Below are 15,478 nucleotides of genomic sequence, written 5' to 3' on the forward strand. Positions count from 1 at the left end.
TCGAATAGCCGAACTTCGTTGTGAAATGACGACGAAAAAATTAATGTGACGAAAGACACAAATGCACGTGGCGGTTGACTTAGTTCCATACAGTCGTTTCTCTTGGAACACGGTTAATTCGTTCCACTGTTGTACAAATACCGTGTTATGCGAAGAACGACTGTAATCTTTCCGAAAAGAAAATCGAACATTGCAAAAAAACGAAACATTAACTTCGAGTTCGAAAATGTTTCGATATTGCCGAAAAATTTCAATCTCGAATCGAGAATCCGAAATAAACATCTTTTTTTACTTTATCATTACGAATTAAACAAGAATGTTTATCATTACATAAGGACAAAATTTGAATCAAAGTTTCGCCATATAACGGTCACAAGTCGAGCAAATTGATGAGCAAATCAACTTCTGAATTGGTTTCGAAATTTTCCAAGATGCATTTGTCCAGGAAAGTTCAATTTTCCTAAGTCTTAATTTTTCTTACCGATTCTTTTTGTAATTTTGATTTTAGATTGTATTATCTTATTTTCTTGAATCTGTCATTATGACACAAGTGCCATTGGCGAAATGTCTCCAGTACTATTATTATTATCTACCCAGATTCGCCCATGTAAGACGAAGAAGAACTTGTGAAATGAGAGAATGTGAAACCTCGAACATCTATTGGATGATCTATTGTAAATATATGATTTTACGGACTGAATTAAATATCGTGAATTTTAAATTAACAAGAATCAGAATTAAATACATTGAGTGCAACAATCAAACATTAGCTATGAAAGATCTACATACGAATATATGGAAAAATCTACCTAAAATCTTTTTTTTAATCAAAATTGATAAATTCAAAATACTTGATTGTTTGCACTTAATCCATAACGAAAAATTTATTTTTTTATAACAATAAATAAACATCTTTTTTCTTATTCTCATTAGTTTGTTATTATTTTTATTGAATATGGTTTATGGTTATGGAAAGAAAATATTCAAGAAATTTACAATTTCAAGAATAAAGAAAGTTTACGGGAATAAATGCGAACATGCGCTCAAAAAAGTAAACGTCGGCCAAAAAAGGCGGAGCTTAATTTTTGCCCCAAAAAAGGGGGTCGATTTTTCTGAGTGTACGTGAATCGTCAACGAATACCAATACCATTGGGCGTTTTATCATTTGGTTTGCAAACACCAGATCCAATGGTTTATACTGCTATTAAACCATATTATGATTGGATTCTTACACAAATTAATTAATTTTGATTTTGATTTTGGAAATTTTCAAAATATTTTCAAAAATAAAATATTGATTTATTTATACGTTGATGGTTATACATTTTTTTGCGAAGTACTTTTTTCCTATAAATTATTATTCCACAAAAAAAAAAAATGTGATGAGTTTTTTCTTTCTTTTTCGTTCGATCGAATCGAATCGACTTCGTGTATTGAAAATTTTTTTGTTTCGAAAAATTGTTTTTTTTCGTTTCAAATTCTGCCAACGAAACAAAATTCATTTGATAAATTCTGTTTGTTTTTCGTTTTCCTCCATACACAAAAAAAAATTGATTTAATTAAAATAAAGATTTTCAAAACTTAATTTCGAACGTGTGTTTAGTCGGCGTTTTTTGGTTTTCATTGAAAATGAATTGAAAAAAAAACACCATCGTCATTATCGTTCGTTTTGTTGAATATCTTTTGAAAATCGATGTGAATGAGATTGTTAAAATGTAATTCCTATTTGTAATTCTTGCTCATCATCATCATCATCATTCGAATCATGTAAATGTTGTTTGTTCTAACATTGGATTTATATTTCGTTTTTCTCCCTCAACAACAACAACAATCAACGGCAAATTCGAACAAAAATTTATTTTTCCACCAATCGATCAGTCAGTGATCGATAACAATCACTAATCAATCAATAATGTATCGATTATTTGTAATTAAATTTTTTATTTTAATCTTTATTTGTCAATTAAATAATTGCCGTATACATCATTTAAAATTACATGTAAGTTTTTTTTTGAAATCGAACCAAATCATGGTGATAAAATCACTTTTGATTTTTTAAATCTTCCTAGAATGATATACGAAGATATTTTCCAATATCAACATTTGGTTATTATACAGGTGGCCAATTGGAAGTTACTATTAATAGTTTTCGTTATCATCCAAATGATTTGGATGAAACGGCTATTTCGGTATGAAATGAATCTTTGATTTAACCTTTTCAAATTTTGAATTTTATCATTTTTTTCAAAAAAGGAAAAATTTGGTTTTTCATTAACACGTACCATGAGTAATAATATATCACCTTATATTGTAAGTTTTCCCTTAATTTTTTCCTTGAAATTTGATTTTCATGAAATCCAAACACAGGATGGCCAATATAGTCAATTAAGCTGTACGCTTAATCAAGATATGGATTATTTTCAAAACGACATAGGTGTTATTATGATGAAATTTGATATTAAAAATAATAGGTAATTGATTATCGATTTGATTGATTGATTTTTGATTTTGTTTTGATTTTGTTTTGATTTTTGAATTTTCACAGTGTCCTGCTACAATGTAATTCCGATCTCAATAAATTGAGTATATTTTCATCCGAACATTTGATTGCAAAACGTTCGATTGATTCGGCCAATGTAAATAATGCTGATGACAAATCCAAGCAGTTGACTGAAAATGTTCAACAACCGAAAATTGAAAAGATAATGCCGTCCGATGATACAAAAATTCCCAAAGTTGTCGATAATAGTGAAAATTCTGCTCCCATTATTCCGTTGGTGGACAAGAATGATGATAAAAATGTACCACCGCAACAACAACAACCATTACCGCATGAAATTGAATCGAAAAAAAATCTTCAAGAATCATCATCGAATGAATTTTCGAAAATTGATAATTTTGATTCGTTGGCGGCTGTTGATCAACAACAACCATCAATAACGGCGACAACATCGAATCCATATCAATGTTTAACCAATTCATTCGAAATGAAACGTTTAGGTAATGTTCATGATGGTAGTTTAGAATTTAATTTCAAGGTAAAAAAGTTGATTTCATTTTTTTGTTCGCTCGATTCATTAATATCTTTTCTTCATTTTTTTCCAGTTCAAAGTTTTTATTGCTGATCCAAAATATGAAGGTTTATATTCATTACACTTTCATAATTGCCTTAATTATCCAAAATCTTTGCAAGATATAAATAATCAATATGATACATCAATTGATTTGGATATAAAAATTATTGAAAATAATTTAGATAATTATTTATCGGCTGGTGAAATACCATTACCACAATTATATTTTGCATTATCCATTATATTTTTTATAATGGGTACAATATGGTTTGTATCGATACGTTCACGTTGGGAAGAAACATTTAAAATTCATTATTTAATGGGTGTATTGGTTTTTGTTAAAGCATTGTCGTTGCTTTTTCACAGTGTAAGTTTGATTGATTTTTGACATTTTTTCTCATTTTACATTTCGTTGATGATTTGTAGATCAATTATCATTTTATTGCAAAAGAAGGATCACAAGTTGAAACATGGGCCGTTTTATATTATATAACACATTTTCTAAAAGGTGCATTATTATTTATAACTATTGTTTTGATTGGTACCGGTTGGGCATTCATCAAACATATTCTTAATGATAAGGATAAAAAAATTTTTATGGTTGTCATTCCATTACAGGTAATTGTAATTTTGATTTACTAATCTTTTCCTTATTTTTAACATGATTCATGTCATCAACAGGTAATAGCGAATATTGCCGATATAATTACTGAAGAAAGTGAAGAAGGTGCCCTAATACATACAGTTTGGCGTGAAATATTCATACTTGTTGATATGATTTGTTGTGGTGCAATACTGTTTCCAGTTATTTGGTCAATAAGACATTTGCATGAAGCATCAGCAACTGATGGAAAAGCAGCTATAAATCTAAAAAAATTACAATTATTTCGTTTTTTCTATGTAATGATTGTATTTTATATATATTTTACACGGATTATTGTCTATCTGGTCAAAATAACTGTACCATTTAATTTGGAATGGTTGTCACAATTATTTCAACATTTAGCAACATTAATATTTTTCCTGCTGACTGGTTATCATTTTCAACCAATAACAACAAATCCATATTATCAATTATTACAGGATGATATTGAAATGGATGAAGAAGTGTATGTATTTTTTTTCATTTATTTTGAATTTTGTTTTTTAATTTTACCTTTTTTTTGCGTTCAAAAAAAAATTAGTTTATTCATTCAACCAAATACGTTTAGCGAGGCAAAAAAACGTAATCGTGATCTTGAATCGGGTGATTTAAAAAATTTATTAAATACAAATTCTAATACATATGATTATGATTGATATGATAAATAATAATTTTGTTGCTTCTGTTTGTTGTTTGAAACACAATGATCCTTGATAATCACAATCAACCTATTCAAATCAATTTTGCCATTATTTTTTTGATTATAAATATTTTTTTTTTAAAGTCATCATTATTATTATCATACGAATAAAAATCTATTTTAAAAACTTTGATTTTAAAATTTTTCAAATAAAGTTTTCAAATTTTTTTATCAGTTTTAAAATCCAAAATTTCGATTCAAATTCGAACACTTTTTTCGAATTCGAACGAATTTCGAATGTACCATCCATTCGGTACGTAACCAAAACAGCAGACAGACAGACGAACAAAAACATCAAACCAAAAACAACATCAAACAAAAAAAAACCAGAACCAAAAAAAAAAAAAAAAAAAGAAACCAGAATAATGCCATTCTTTTAATATATAGATAATGATAATAATCTTTATTCTGTATATATTGTGAGTTTATTTCGTGGATTCAATGTTTCATCATCATCATCATCACCCGATCCGACACACACAAAAAAAAAAAAACAAGGTTTTTCGGGCCCGAAAAATAAAAAAAAAAAAAAAATCAGCGCATCGTTTATATAGATTCTTTTTCGTATATATAGAGAGAGAGATATTCTCACTCAAACTCGTCTTGATCTCTATTGCTGTTTTCGGTAAACGGGACTAAAAATAAAATCGAATCAAATAGATATGGGTTCAATGAAGAATATTATTATGTTTTTGTTTCAAATGAACAAACAACAACAACGATGACAATGTTAATCAACGACAAAAATTGATTGAAAAAACAAAATTATCAATTTTTTCTTGATTGTCGTATTCGAATCATCAATTTTTCTTCAATTTTTCTTCGATTCGATTGCGAAAAAAATGCATCCAGATAATGATTATGTTGTTGATCGACCTGATGATGAACAACAACAACAACAACAACAAGAATCTATATCAACTATTCCATTGAATTGGTTACAAACGAATCAATGGAATTTAGAACAATGTTTACAATGGAAATTATCAATTGAAAATGATTTAATAAAATTAGAAAAATTACGTTGTTCAACGAATGAATTCGATAATTCTATCGTTCAACAGATACGTTTTTTAGAGGTTTGAATATTTTGATTTTTTCACAACAGAAATTTTCATTTGTTTTTCCTCACGAATAGAATAAACTGGTTCGAAATTTTGTCAAACTGATTCTAGCTCGAAGACATTGGTCAAAATGGAATGAATCCGATGATGAATTACAAAATTTTTCATTAGTATCGAATTGGTTTGATGCAATCGGTTTGGATTATAAATGCAAAGAGGTTTGCTTTTTGTTCGATGAAAGCTGTTTTTCATTTTTTCACTTTTCAATGTTCTTTTCACCACCACCGCAGATACTTTTGGATCATTATGAAGATATTGAAGAGCTATTAAATGCTGATGATGAAGAATTGAAAATTTTATTGATGCGTGGATTTCATTTGAAATTGGATGAATTAGATTTTGATGACGATAATCTTGATGATAATGGTTACAACCACAACGATGATGATGATGATCTTAAATATTCATATGGTCGTCTATATCGACAACAGCAGCAACAACCAAAATCGAATGGATCGATAACGGATCTCGAGGATAATGATCGTATTGATGATGATGATCAAGATGAAGAATCTACCATTAAACATGATTTACGAATGTATATTCGTGATTATATACTTCGTGTTTGGAAAGCACATCATTCATTAAATCGATGTCTAGATTTAGTAAAGAATTTTAATGAATTATCATCCAACGATCTGAGCCTGTATTGGGATTCATGGAATCATTGGATTCAACGAATATCAACTATCGATAATCGAAAACAATCATTACTTTCAGCCATTGCAATGTTGAAAAAATCCAAACATTCACCAAAACCATTACCACCGTTACCAGATTTGAAGGCAAATTTTTTCCTCCGAAATTATCGTCTAAATGGTCAGGATTCAAGATCAACTGGTTCAAGTCCATTATCACCACCCGTTCCACCATTATCAGCTGGAAATTTTAGTCATCGATCAACATCATCATCATCATCATCAATAATACAATCAGGATTTCATAATCTGAATTTGATTATCGATCCAAATCATATTCCTTATTCAAATTCACAACAACAACAGCAACAACAATCTTCAGGCAATTCTTATCTACAACATCGACGTCCTACACCACCACCAACACCTCCTGTTAATCATTATCATCAACAACAAACAAAAAAGTCTTTCATTTTACTATCTTCGGCTAATCATTTTTCAAATGTATCATCATCATCATCAAATCGTAATTCAAATGATAGAAAATTTCCAACAACACCACCACCAATACGTCGTCATCAAACAAATATTTTCGGTATTGGTGAAAATTTCCCCCTAACTAAAAGTAAATCACATGAAGAACATCTTTCAAATCGTATTGAACAATTTGATCCAATGATAAATAGTAAATTATTGAAAAAATATAACCTGGTTCCAATACAATCCAGTGGTGGTAAATCACAAAAATCTTTCAGTAATCAATTTCAACAACAACATCATTATCCTCAACAAAATCATTCAAATTATCAACAACATTATCATCATCAAACATCGAATAATAAACATAATTCATTGGATAATTTACCACCAATGCCATCAACGATAACGACAGCGACAACGACAAACAGCATTGTATCGCAATCACAGCAATCATCATTTCCACATTTACAACGTAGACGTTTAGCAACTGAACCTGGAAGTATAGGATCGATATCACCGATACTAACATCATCAAATTGTTCATCACCATTAGCAATATCACCGGAAAATTATAACGATAACATCACCAACAACAACAATAAACAACCAACAGCTATTGATAATTGTTTTTTGGATAATTTATCCACATCGGTACCAAGATCACCAAGATCACAAGCAATGAGTCATTCAATTCATCATCGGTTTGTATCGACAATGAAAATCAATTCCATACAATGTAATGTTTGTGAAAAACAAATGTTTTTCGGTTTTAAATGTCGTGATTGTAAATATTATTGTCATCGTGATTGTCAGGATAAAGCACCGAATTCTTGTGGTTTGCCAAATGAATTGGTCGATATTTTTAAACAAACATTAAGTGAACAGGTTGGTGTCAGTGGTGGTAATAGCCATCAACAAACACGATCATCATCACCAAAAAATCATCATCAACAGCAGCAACAATCATCAATAATACCACAACGTGCAAAAAGTCAAATGTCAAATTATTATTATTGTAGTAATTCACAAATGAATCTTATCGGTGGTGGTAATGGTGGTTCATCATCATCAAATCCATCATCACCTGCAGCTGTTTTTCTTAATCATCACCATAATCATCAGCAACATAATCATCAATATCAAATATATAATAATGGTGGTCATCAATCATCATCATCAAATAATTCATCAGCAACTATATCACCAACTGTTGGTCAACAATTTCAATATTATTCAACAACAAATCAGCAAAAAACACCCGGTAGTGCAAGTAATAGTTCACAATTTCAATTTCCACCCGATATTAATATACAATCAACAATGTCTATTGATTTTGATGATTCATCATCATTAATGGTAACCGAACAATTTAATAGTCCAAATTCATTATCATTAACAAATGATTTAATGGATATTAATGATATTGTACAATCGAATAATTCAACCGCAGCAACTATTTCGACTATTCATGAAGAGGAAGAAGCTATTTTGACCGGAGGTGCTTCACGAACTTTAACAGCATCTCCAACCAATTCATTGAATAATCATCAACAAAAACAATGTTCACCACAACATAATCATCAATCATCAACATTGATTGATAGTGATAAATCAAATAATTCAGCATTGGTAACAAGTGGATCATCAGGTGATTCAATTCGTACCGTTACTGGTCGTTTAGATTCACAAGATTCATCGGATATTGATCAAAATAATAATAATAATAATAATAGTGGTAGCGGCGGTGGTGGTGATGCTAGCGGCGGCGGTGGTGGTGGTGATCAAGATCAATGGCCAAGACAAAATTCGGTTACATCAAGGGAATGGGATATACCATATGATGAACTGATTATTGAAGAAGAAATTGGTACCGGTCGTTCCGGTGCAGTTTTTCGTGGTAAATGGCATGGTAGTGTTGCTATTAAACGTTTAAATATGGGCCAGTTGAATATGAATGAAGAAAAAGCATTCGAATCATTCAAACAAGAGGTGGCTATTTTTCGTAAAACACGCCACGATAATCTTGTATTGTTTATGGGTGCCTGTATGAAACCACCACATTTGGCTATTGTAACATCCCTTTGTAAAGGACTGACATTACATACACATATCCACATTAGACATGATAAATTCAATCTGAATCGTACAATTATGATTGCCGAACAAATATGTCTGGCAATGGGTTATCTACATGCACGTGGTATTATACATAAAGATTTAAAAACAAAAAATATTTTCTATGAAAATGGTAAAGTTATTATAACGGATTTTGGTTTGAGTTCGGTTGCAAAACTTTGTATATCAAATCGGTTAGTTTGTTTATTTTGTGTTTTTTTTCATTTGAAAATTTAATGTTTTTCGTTTTTAGACGCGGTGATTGGCTTACCGTACCAAAAGGATGGCTTTGTTATTTAGCACCGGAAATCATTCGTACATTAAATGTTCATTCACAAGATGGTGGTGATGATTTACCATTTTCATTCTCTACGGATATCTATGCATTTGGGTATGTGAACAAAAAAAGGGTTAATTAATTGCATCTTTTTCATTTTTTTTTCTAATAGAACCGTTTGGTTTGAATTATTATTTGGAAATTGGCCATTTTCTGGCCAACCACCTGAATGTATTATATGGCAAGTTGGTAAAGGTATTAAACAACCGATTGTTAATTTTCAAGCATCTAAAGAGATTAAGGTAAAAAGATTGATGATTTGATTTGATTTGATGGATAATCGATTTTGGTTTAACCCCGACAAATATTAATAGGATCTTTTATACACTTGTTGGGAATTTCATCCAGAAAGTCGACCTGATTTTTGTAAACTTTATGATTATATTGAAAAATTACCAAAAAAACGTTTACAACGTTCACCATCACATCCGGCACATTTGCAACATGCATCCCATGTACAGCAAACATTTTTCTAAAATACCAAAAAAACAAGTTCCTAAATCGAAACAAAAAAAAAAACGAAATCATTTTGTCAATTTCACATCACTCATCATCATCATCATCAACATTCTGCATTCAATTTTGGCTGTGATCAATCAATTTCATTGATATTTTAACAAATTATAATCATTATGTTTGATTCATTTTTTGACCACTTTTTTTTTCTTTCTTTTGTGTGCTTTTTTTGGAAAATTAATAAAAAAAGATTCTAGTCTTGACCACCAAACTGACCGATTCAAATTACTTAATAACCCAACAATGGCTTGTTAGGGGAAATTTTTCCGGTTAAATAAAAAAAATTTTCAATTGTGCATCCCTTTTGTTTTTCGATTTTTCTTAAAAAAAAGTCCAAACATTCGTTTGGACCATACAAAAATTTGTATTTAAAGCTCCCTTAATTGTTTTGCCCCACGGTGGTCTTTAGTAAAAGGCGAAAAACCATCACGTTAAATGAGACAAAACAAGAGCAGCGACCATTCCCGAAGGAACAGCATAACTTTTGGTTAAATTAAAGGTAAATATACATAAGAATCATAATTGATGTTTCATTTCAGTTGTGATTGGAAGATTTTCATTTTATTCGGTTATTCATATTGGGATTTTTGAAATTTTTTTCAAAATTTAAATTCCATATTAATTAATAAATTAAATTTTGTATAAATTTTTAATTAAAAATTTTGTTTTATAATTTAAAAAAATCCGATTAAATAATTTTTATAAAAATTATGACCAAATAATAATGACATGATGATTCGAATGAACTAAGCTCCTCCCCTCTCCACTATCGATATTGCAATCGATTTTTTCTCCTCTTCTCTCTCTCACCTCATATATACTGCAGTGATTTCTTTCTTTTCATTCAGAATTCTTTATTAAAAACACAGAGAAAGAGAGAGAGAATCTAATTATTTTCAAATCACACAATGGATGCGGGAAAAAATCAATTAACACGATTGGAAGATGTTCTGGAAAAATATATTCCCGCTAATGAATTGATGGATGTTAAACGAATTCTGTTTGGTGCCGAAACTCCGTATGTTTGTTTAATTGTTGGGTGCACATTTAAATAATTTTTTACTGTCTTTTACCTTTAAAAAATCAATCAAATTCTTCGATCAATCAAATCGATTATTAAGAATATTGAATATTTCGGAAAAAATTTCCAATCTTGCACGTGAACGTAATTTCGAGCTACGTGGTTATCGTTTTCCATGTCCAAAAGAACAATTGCGACCAGCACGTATTGTTCGTGTTGGTTTGATTCAAAATCAGATATGTCGTCCTACTAATGATCCTATTGTCGACCAACGACAATCATTACATAATCGTATTGCAGAAATATTAAATGTAGCAATGATGTGTGGTGTAAATGTTTGTTGTTTTCAAGAATGTTGGAGTATGTTTTTTCAATTTGTTTTTTTTTTCACTGAGAATTCTATTAATCTTTATCTTTATCTTTTCAGCCATGCCATTTGCATTCTGTACTCGTGAACGAAAACCATGGTGTGAATTTGCTGAAAATGCTGAAAATGGTCCGACTACAAAATTTTTGAAAAATGTTTGTTTACAATGGAAATTTTCAATGAATCAATCAAACTAATTATTATTTTTCCCCTTGAACATATATAGTTGGCAGCCAAATACAATATGGTAATTGTATCACCAATATTAGAACGTGAACAGAATTCAGATATCATATGGAATACAGCGGTTATTATTTCAAATCATGGTCAGGTTTTGGGTAAAACCCGAAAAAATCATATACCACGTGTTGGTGATTTTAATGAATCAACTTATTATATGGAATCAACATTGGGACATCCAGTTTTTGAAACTGATTTCGGTAATATTGCCGTAAATATTTGCTACGGTAGACATCATCCACAAAATTGGATGGCATACGGTGTGAATGGAGCGGAATTAGTATTCAATCCATCGGCTACTGTTGGTGAACTGTCCGAACCATTATGGTCGATTGAAGCACGTAATGCTGCTATTGCAAATTCTTATTATACATTTGCTATCAATCGTATTGGGACCGAAGTTTTCCCGAATGAATTTACATCGGGTGATGGACAAAAAGCACATCGTGATTTTGGACATTTTTATGGATCAAGTTATGCATCAGCACCAAATGGTTCACGTACACCTGGTTTATCCAGAATTAATGACGGTCTGTTGGTTGTTGAATTAGATCTTAATCTTTGCCGCCAGGTTAAAGATCATTGGGGATTTAAAGTAAGTTTTCGAATCAAAAAAATCAATCGAAAATTTTATTAATTTCTTCTTCTTCTAGATGACACAACGTTTAGATATTTATGGAAAATTATTTACTGAAGCATCAAAACCAAATTTTGAACCACAGCTTATACGAAATCCAAACATTCAACAACAACAACAACAACAACAACAGGAACCAATGAAAAATTTGGATAAAAAGACCAATAGATTGTGATCAATCGATTGTTTTTCTGTTTTGCTTGTTTGTTTATTATTTTGATTATTATAAGATTTAAAATTAGTTGATTAAAAGAGATAATTTGTTGTTGTTTTGTTTTTCAAAAAAAAGAGATACCTATGTTTTTTCGGTTAATAATTTCCACCTTGTTCCGAATCATCATCATCATCAGTATTCATTTGTTTTTGTTTTTCTAATTCTTCTTTTAATTCTTTTGCACTACACAATGGTGTATCAACATCGAATGTATTATTAAATTTTGAATAATCAACTAAATATTCTCCAGTATCATGACGATAACGAATTAATTGTTCAAAACGATGTCCCCATAATATTTCTGATGGTAGATATGATGTACGTGCTTGTACTAAAAAATTTGAATTAACGGAGGGGGTAAAAATTTAAAAATCAAAGAAACTTACTTGATTGTCCAGTAGATTCAACAGTTCCTTCCAGGATGGCAATTATCTCGAATTTTTCCCTAGTCATATCATCAACATTCATCTGGATTTGGAGAAAAAAGAAGGATTAAGGAAGGAAGTCAAATTAATTTTGGTTTAAAAATATCATCCTTACCTTATAGAATGGACTATTTTCATCGATAACATGTACAATAATAGCTGGCCATATTAGAAAAACTTCATCATCAATTTCATCAAATTTTACTGATAATTTTTGATGAAAATATGGTATAATTTCACCTTCATTGGTCATTTTTTTACGTATTAATTGTGCGGAAATTTTCGTACCAATAATATGTGAACGATCTCTTAGATCACCAACACGAAACATCAAACACATTTGTCCATCACGTGTATTAACAATAGCATAACGGCTAAACATTAATGTTTGTGAACGTTTTTGTGGCCGTGAAAGTTTAGCGAAAATAAAACCAACCATAAAACATTGTATCATAACACCGGTAATTGATTGTAACATCATTAAAAATAATGCTTCAGGACATTCTTCGGTAGTATATCTTGAACCATAACCAATTGTATGTTGTGTTTCAATTGAAAATAATAATGCACTGGGAAAATTTTTCAGATTTGCAACACATGGTGTCCATTGTTCATCATGTAAATGTTCAAAATCTGAATGTGAAAATGCAATCAACCACCAAATGATTGAAAAACCAAACCAACTAATTAGGAAACCCATAGCAAAAACTAGTAGATTCCAACGCCAACGAATATCAACCATTGTTGTAAATGTATCTTGTAAATATCTTCGACTACGTTTATCAACATGTTCCGGGCAAAGATTAATATTACCATTTTTTAGTATAACACGTTTACGTATTCTACCGGGGAAAAATTTACTTTCACGTCGTGCACCTAAATTTGGTATTCGTAATAATGATGTACTTTCTTTTGCTAAACGTGATTTTCTATCTTCTTCTTCTTGCATTAATAATTCTCTTGCTTCAATCGGTAGAATTGCCATTGCTTCATTATCACTTGCATTATTATTATCCAGATAATTATTATTAATTTCGGGTATTGTTTGATCGGATATATCCGATTCCGAATGATATGCCATTTGTAAATGTGAAAGATTTGTTGATTTATAACGCATACCTTGTCGGATATCATAACGTGATTTTTGATCAACCGTTCGATCGGCTATTGGAACAATAGTAGCCGTTTCGGGTGTAAATTTTATCAATGTACTTTGATGATGTTTAGGTGTTGATATTGTTTTCGAATGTTGTTGTTGTTGCGAACCAAAGGATAATGTTCTCATTGATTTTGAATTGGCATATTTTGGATGCTCAAAACGAATGGAACGTACCGTTGAATATGGTGAATATTTTATTTCATTTGCAACAGATTTATGTCGACTTATTGATGATAATAATGGTGGTGGTCGTCCTTGTTGATTTGATGGTAACGCAGCAATCGATTTTGCTGCTGTTAAATCTTTTTTTGATGTTGAATCTTTTGATGTTTGTTGTTGTTGTTGTTGATGATCCATTTTGGATGTTTGATCAATTTTCGGTTGAATTGGTTTAGCATTACCATGTTGATGATTACCAATTTTAACATTCGGTGGTAAACTTAAATAATATAAATCAGGATCACTAAGACTTATTGTTCGGTTACTTAATTCACTATTACTGCTACTAGTATCGTTTGAAATTGGTTTCGGACTTGATGTTGGATTGATCGATGAATCAATTTTTGATTTGTTTTGATCACCGATCGATTTTGTTTCCGGAACAATTTTCGAATCATTTGTTTTGGATTCGGTGATGGGCGAATCAGAAATCGATTGTGAATACGATTGTTGTTCGATTTTTGTTGGCGATGATGGTGATGGTAAATTCATCATTATTTTTCGTTTTTCCGGCGGTGGTGATGGATTAAAATCCAATTCAATTGCTATCGATGATGGTTTAGATTTTTTCACGGCTGCTGTTTCTTTTTCAGCTTCAGTTGATGATTGTTTTGGAAGATTATTTTGTTGAAATTTTATTGGTGATTTCGGTGACAATGGTGATGTTTCATCAATACCAGGTAACATTGATAAATCAGTTTTTGTTATCGGTGTTAATTCGGATGGACTTTCCGAAATCTGTGTCATTGGTGGTAGGGTATCAAATTCAGTTGATACTGTTCGTATTGGTGGTGCATTTATTTCCGATATAATTTTTAATTTTTTATCATTCGAATGATTGATTACTGCTTCAGCTGCTGAACTACCAGGTTGCAGTGATGCTGAACGTTTTTGTTTTGTTGGTATTGATTGCTGTTGTTCATTTATGATGGTTGGTTTATCAACAGGCATTTTTAATAATAGAATTTTTTTTCTTCAAAGGGAAGAATTTTTCGTTTGAGATTCACTCGAGAAAAAAAACCGATTAAATTGAATGAATGAAAAGTGTTGAAATCAATCTTTTAACACTTGTTCATCAACAAAAAAAAAGACAAGACAAAAAAAAGGATTCTATTTAACACACCGGCCAAATTGAAGAAAATGAAATTATCATTTAGTTTCTCTTTTTCTATATCTCTCATTCATTACACACAGATATCGAAGGACAAACCATAATGGATTATTATTATTATATGGATTGCCATTTGTTTTGTCTTTTTCGAATCGATGAAATGCTTGATCACGAAATCATCAACAAAAAATTAATTTAATTTCAATGTTTTTTTTGAACAAAGCAAAAAAAAATCGGAATAAGCAAGTACATTTCAACAACAAATGATAATGGATTTTTGTTTTTTTACTCATTCATAAAAAATGATGATTATTTTGATGATTATTAATTACCCGACCGAAATCGGGTATGGTAGAATAATTCATCATCATTATCATCAACCAAAAATAAAAATAAAAAAAACCAAACAAACAAACAAGGTTGAAACACCAAAAACAAAAACGATAAAACAAAAAAAT

General features: G+C 30.4%; 4 protein-coding genes and 1 non-coding gene across 5 annotated transcripts; 3 read left to right on the forward strand and 2 right to left on the reverse strand.

The window, feature by feature from the left end:
* The first annotated feature begins 1,394 nt into the window (after positions 1 to 1,394).
* LOC113792719 (protein GPR107) lies at positions 1,395 to 4,550 on the forward strand. The gene is made up of 9 exons (XM_027342642.2): positions 1,395 to 1,999; positions 2,070 to 2,189; positions 2,254 to 2,310; positions 2,368 to 2,471; positions 2,546 to 3,038; positions 3,106 to 3,441; positions 3,501 to 3,692; positions 3,756 to 4,183; positions 4,259 to 4,550. Exons 1-9 carry the CDS (start codon positions 1,913 to 1,915, stop codon positions 4,371 to 4,373), a joined length of 1,932 nt encoding a protein of 643 aa, XP_027198443.2. The 5' UTR covers positions 1,395 to 1,912; the 3' UTR covers positions 4,374 to 4,550.
* A 206-nt stretch (positions 4,551 to 4,756) lies between these two features.
* ksr (kinase suppressor of ras) lies at positions 4,757 to 9,838 on the forward strand. Its single transcript, XM_075822365.1, has 6 exons — positions 4,757 to 5,496; positions 5,556 to 5,699; positions 5,772 to 8,968; positions 9,028 to 9,165; positions 9,224 to 9,353; positions 9,426 to 9,838. Exons 1-6 carry the CDS (start codon positions 5,260 to 5,262, stop codon positions 9,585 to 9,587), a joined length of 4,008 nt encoding a protein of 1,335 aa, XP_075678480.1. The 5' UTR covers positions 4,757 to 5,259; the 3' UTR covers positions 9,588 to 9,838.
* Positions 9,839 to 9,957: 119 nt separating this feature from the next.
* Positions 9,958 to 10,082, reverse strand: LOC113792758 (U5 spliceosomal RNA). The gene has a single exon (XR_003474812.1). It is a non-coding gene; the product is annotated as a U5 spliceosomal RNA (small nuclear RNA).
* A 343-nt stretch (positions 10,083 to 10,425) lies between these two features.
* On the forward strand, positions 10,426 to 12,157 carry pyd3 (beta-ureidopropionase pyd3). The gene is made up of 5 exons (XM_075822380.1): positions 10,426 to 10,645; positions 10,749 to 11,008; positions 11,076 to 11,170; positions 11,242 to 11,850; positions 11,909 to 12,157. The coding sequence occupies exons 1-5, from the start codon at positions 10,536 to 10,538 to the stop codon at positions 12,065 to 12,067; spliced, it is 1,233 nt and encodes a 410-aa protein (XP_075678495.1). The 5' UTR covers positions 10,426 to 10,535; the 3' UTR covers positions 12,068 to 12,157.
* LOC113792718 (uncharacterized) lies at positions 12,096 to 15,446 on the reverse strand. The gene is made up of 3 exons (XM_027342641.2): positions 12,647 to 15,446; positions 12,493 to 12,574; positions 12,096 to 12,437 (listed from the first exon to the last, which is right to left on the reverse strand). The coding sequence occupies exons 1-3, from the start codon at positions 14,858 to 14,860 to the stop codon at positions 12,202 to 12,204; spliced, it is 2,532 nt and encodes an 843-aa protein (XP_027198442.2). The 5' UTR covers positions 14,861 to 15,446; the 3' UTR covers positions 12,096 to 12,201.
* Between the last annotated feature and the right edge of the window lie 32 nt (positions 15,447 to 15,478).

Source organism: Dermatophagoides pteronyssinus, unplaced genomic scaffold (genome assembly GCF_027571235.1).
Source record: "Dermatophagoides pteronyssinus isolate colony J.1.1.1.1 unplaced genomic scaffold, Derpt_VIB-CSIC_2022.12 sq0016, whole genome shotgun sequence".
Classification (NCBI taxonomy): domain Eukaryota; kingdom Metazoa; phylum Arthropoda; class Arachnida; order Sarcoptiformes; family Pyroglyphidae; genus Dermatophagoides; species Dermatophagoides pteronyssinus.